At 44.4% G+C, this 5,313-nt stretch overlaps 1 protein-coding gene across 1 annotated transcript in view; it reads right to left on the reverse strand.

Annotated features, from left to right (window-relative positions):
* Positions 1–1,664: 1,664 nt before the first annotated feature.
* The window catches only part of LOC123980223 (zinc finger protein 239-like), a 5,342-nt gene continuing 1,693 nt past the window's right edge, over positions 1,665–5,313 (reverse strand). The window contains exon 2 of the mRNA XM_046064506.1: positions 1,665–2,433. Coding sequence (XP_045920462.1) covers positions 1,723–2,433 — 711 coding nt within the window. The 3' untranslated portion in view covers positions 1,665–1,722. The remainder of the gene's footprint in view (positions 2,434–5,313) is intronic.

The following is a 5,313-nucleotide window of genomic DNA, read 5'->3' on the forward strand; positions in this document are numbered from 1 at the left end:
TGATGCTCCTGCCAGGAGCCTCTCGCAAAGCAGCCGTCCATGACCGCGCCCCATCCCATGAGTGAGGCGTCTGTCGAAATAATTGTTCGGCGACAGATCGCTCCCAACACGGGACCTTGGGACAGGAACCAAGATTTCCTCCATACAGACAGGGAACGAAGGCACTTGCTCTTAACCCGTATCACACGAAGCAGATTTCCCCTCGGGGAGAATCTCTCATGCTCTCATGTGCAGTAGTCCAGAAGGTATTATACTGGACTACTCGAAACCTCAGGACCTCTTTGCCAGGGAAATGATGCTCCTGCCGAGACTTAAAGCAGCCGTCCATGACCGCGCCCCATCCCATGAGTGAGGCGTCTGTCGAAATAATTGTTCGGCGACAGATGTGTCCCAGGTTGGTTGAGGGGGATCACAGGAAGCGACGCTTCGCTTCTGGCTCTGGCGGTAGGAGCTAGAAGAGAGCTCAGCTCGTCTCTCTTTAGCCGTCGCCAGACCGGCGGCTTCTGTCACATTGCTGTAATCCAGCAGAGGGAAAAATATTCAGCCGGTTAATTCCATGATTTACACAACTCATTGCCTGAACTGCTCACCAGCCATCTCCTCTGCCAGGAGTAGTTTCATTCATGATTTCAGCCCTGCCACGCCCAGAGGCGTTCCGATAGATACCCACACCGACGCAGTTCGAGTTCCCTCCAAGGGAAACAGGACAGTAAAAGTTACAGTGCAGTGTAAGTTATCAATAAAAAGAATAATAATTAATTTAATTAATTAAATTTAATAGAACTAACTGCAGACCTGCAGTTATCTGGGAGTTTGTTCCAAATATATATGGAGCATAATAACTGAACGCTTGTTGATGTTTAGTTTTGACTCTGGGGACAGAAAGCAGACCTGCCCCAGACCACATGAGAGGTCAGGATGGTTCGTAACGAAGCAGAAGATCGGAAATGTATTTTGGCCCTAAACAGGAAGCCAATGTAAAGACCTCAGAACTGGAGTGATGTGATCCACCTTTTTGATCTTAGTGAGGACTCGAGCAGCAGCGTTCTGAATCAGCTGCAGCTGTCTGATGGATTTCTTAGGGAGCCCTGTAAGGACGCTGTTACAGTAGTCGAGTCGACTGAAGATAAATGCATGGATAAGCTTTTCCAGGTCCTGCTGAGAAATAAGTCCTTTAATCCTTGATATATTCTTCAGGTGATAGTAGGCTGACTTTGTAATTGTCTTAATGTGGCTACTCAAATTCAGGTCTGAGTCCATGACTACAACAAGATTTCTGGCTTGATTTGTGGTTCTTAACATTACAGATTGAAGTCGAGCACTGACTTTCAATCGTTCCTCCCTGGCTCCAAAAACAATAACTTCAGTTTTATCCTTGTTTAATTGAAGAAAATTCTGGCACATCCAATCGTTGACCCGCGTTGACCTACAGTTATTCAGCGCCTGTATGGGTTCATAGTCCCCTGGTGAAATGGTTATGTAAATCTGTGCCATCTGCATAATTATGGTAACATAGAACGGATAAGGGACGAAACGTCTTCCAGTAGCTTCAACCAAGTCCAGTTGCCCTTCATTTTAACCTTCGTTGGATAACTATGACCTGGATGACTGAGAATCTTCATAGACAACGTAAATGCTAAGTTCTAAGTTGTCAATAATCATAACCCATTAATGCAGAACAATGAGTGAATCATTGAAAGTTTGCTGTAGCACGTCAAACGTTCACCAGTACGGTTTCTCTCTAGTGTGAACGCGTCTGTGCTTTACCAAGCCACTTGATGTGGTGAAAGCATTCCCACACTGGTCACACCAGTATGGTTTCTCTCCAGTGTGAATGCGCCTGTGCTTTGCCAGGTCACCTGTTGTAGCGAAAGCTTTCCCACACTGGTCACAGCTGAACGGTTTCTCTCCAGTGTGAACACGCTGGTGCTTTGCCAGGTCACCTGTTGTAGCGAAAGCTTTCCCACACTGGTCACAGCTGTACGGTTTCTCTCCAGTGTGAACACGCAGGTGCTTTGCCAGGTCACCTGTTCTAGCGAAAGCTTTCCCACACTGATCACAGCTGTACGGTTTCTCTCCAGTGTGAACACGTCTGTGGATTTCTAGGCTTCCTGACTGAGTAAAAGTTTTCCCACACAGGTCACATCTGTATGGTCTCTTTCCAGTGTGAATACGTCTGTGGACTTCTAGGCTACCTGACTGAGTAAAAGTTTTCCCACACTGGTCACATCTGTATGGTCTCTTTCCAGTGTGAATACGTCTGTGGACTTCTAGGCTACCTGACTGAGTAAAAGTTTTCCGACACTGGTCACAGCTGTACAGTTTCTCTCCAGTGTGAACTCTCTGATGAATCTGTAAATGCCCAGATCTTTTGAAGGATTTGTCACAGTGCCGACAGTGGTGACGTTTGAGTTCTTCTCTTCCTCTCCGTTTCTATATTAACAAACAGACATACAGAGAGAAAGACAGTAAATGAAAAGTCATGATGGAGCGAGCTATCTAGAACCATAAATTACATTCAGAGCATGTCTGTGGAACAAAAACCACAATGTTACGGTTTGACTACTGCATTACCACCTGTGACAACCAGCTGCAGGGGTGTGTCCACAGAGGGGCCTGGGGTGGCACCGACCTCTATCGGAATTTGACTGATCATCACAGATACTGACATTTCTTATAAATTGAGCCACATCACATTAAAGAGTTGCATTATGGGAAATATAAGGTCCCGTCTTAAAGCTTGACCTATACCACAACCTAAGGCTGTTTTCCAAACCGCCTACTGTACTAGTAGTACGTAGTGATTTGACCTAAATGTAGTATGAAGACTGCATACAAAAGCAATGTCCACAGTGTACCAAAAATGCCCGGATGGTGTACGGATTTGAAAAATAACTAGCATTGGACCAGTCTACCTCACGGTCTGCGTTCCATAATGAAAAGCGCTGGAATGATCGTAACCGTTAAAAATGACCTTCCCTGGCAGTCTGGTGGGAATTTCTCTAAGTATCTAGGTGTTTCTTTTTAATGCAGACTATGCAGACCCGTATCTCTGAGCGAGCGAAAGTTTTTTTTCCCTCCGCTGCCGTGTGTGTGGAGACAGACGCGCTGCTGTGGAGGATGAAAACTGAAGAACGTAGAAACCTGGAGAAAATACAGCTAAAAAAAAACTGACTACACTGGGGCTAGCTTCAACACTACAAACGTGGTAGCTAACTGCTGTAAGAATTTAGTTGTAAATTCAGTGTTTAGATATATAGAGCTGGAGACATCTAGCAGCATCGGTAGCTTTGATGTCCGTGGGATTTCCCGCGACGCACAGTCCTTGCTGGTTCAAGAGCGAGGTAATTCATTTAAAACTGTTTTTGTTCATTCTTTTTCACATTACTGCAAAAGGTAGATTTATTTTGCACCGAGAGAAAGTACTGAACGTTGCATACGGTCTGATATGTTTTGGTTTTAGAAGACCTTGTGGCTTTACTGGGCGCCGCCATTTTGGGTGTGTGTGTCCAGCCGCTCTGGTGAAATTGGTGAGGATGTTAATTTTCAAATTAGGATTTTCACTTGGCAGGAGAGGGTGTCGACGTTTTGTGTTATGTCAGAGCACTGAATACTTCTTATAAATACATGTACAAAACAGTAACATTAGTTCTGAAGTCGAGACACTTGCTTGAACAGTGGTGTTAAAAACGTTCTAACGTTATGCTTTGTAAAAATCATCCTCATTGCTGCTGTTATGAATACGTGATCAGTAAAAATGTCGGGAGGGACCTGCTTTGTGTTTTTAAAATAGCTTATATCCATAGACTATATGATACAGCATCCTGGTCTGACAGGCTGCAGTGTTTGCAGTTTGGCTGGTTGTTGACTCCTCGGGTTCCAGGTAAGTGGATTAATTTCTAAAACGCGCTGCTGAACAGGGTTCCCGTCACTTTTCAGGATGGGGTGTGACCACCTCGTCAAGGAGGTCTTGGTACGCTTTCAAGCAAACTCTGGTGCAGTTCGCTTGTGGTGTGAAAACAAACAAACCAACCACAGGATTTTATGATAAGCATTATTTCCAAAGCTAAACGGCTAATAAATCCATCGTCTGACTGCAAGACGTGTTCAGCGATTTTATAATTGATCTGTATAAGCCGGTATGTTTATGAAAATCATTTGGTAACGTATACTTGGCAGCGCCGATATTTCCCCTGATTAATAGGTTCAAATTTGTCAAAAAAGGAGTGCCAGTAGTACTCTGTTTACCCTGTCAGTTCTTCAAGTCCATAAAACATTTGTGACAGCGATACCACAGTAGGCCTATGCTGTCGGCCAACGGGCCCCGAATTATTACTGAATGTCCTGTTTTACGTTATTATTCATATTAGGCCATGTGGTCGATCAGCTGTCTAATGTTACTAATCATGTCAAATTAGAAAATGTAAATGTTTTTTGTTAATGTTTGCCCTTTCTGGAATAATCATTATCAGGTATAACATACATTAAATATTCTGACAACAAGAGCTACAGACTGAGATGGACAGCAGAACTGTCTTGACCTCAAACCCTCCAAAACAAAGGAGCTGGTTTTTAACTTTGCAACTCTGTTAGTCAACAACCAGCCAATAGAAAGGCTGACTCATACCTCAGGACAATAACTGATCACAAACTTACCTTCCAACTTATTTACTTACAACCTTTTACTACAGAGATGTGATGTGTTTTCAATCACAAGCACAAATCAAGCTCCTAACAGAAAGTTATTTGAGTTGAACTTTAGTGGAGCAGTTACAGCAACACTGGAATAATTCTGCCAACCTGGGCCCTGGCAGCCAAAAACCAACCAAGCCAAAAGCAAAATTATCTGCAAAGAAACTACAAGCATCAACAAGCAGCAGTGAAGTTAACATGAAATCCTCCTCACAGATCAATCAGACGGATCATTGTTTGTTCTGCGCGCTCCGCCATGACAAGTGCTGCATCGCGCATGCGCAACGCGGGAAAATGCCGACAGTCACAGACAAAGAAAAGAGAAACGCTCGTGAGTTTTTCTTTCAGCTTCCTCTCTTCAAGATGAAAACAGGAACCACGGAGACACTTTGGAAATCAAACCACGTCAACACAAACCCTGGAGCGGGTTTTCAGGCTCTGATCTCTAACAACAGAATGAACGGATGATACACGGACCCTCGAGACTCTTCCTCGTGTCTTTAGTCTCGTGATGAAGTCATGAACACTGACCTGAACATCGGCGCTATCAGAGCACGAGGCTGCTGTTTGGCTCCTGCGGTCCGGGTTCTGGTTCTCCATCGTCCTGCAGGTCTCCGCTGT

The sequence above is a fragment of the Micropterus dolomieu genome, linkage group LG12, assembly GCF_021292245.1.
Source record: "Micropterus dolomieu isolate WLL.071019.BEF.003 ecotype Adirondacks linkage group LG12, ASM2129224v1, whole genome shotgun sequence".
In the NCBI taxonomy this organism is placed as follows: Eukaryota; Metazoa; Chordata; class Actinopteri; order Centrarchiformes; family Centrarchidae; genus Micropterus; species Micropterus dolomieu.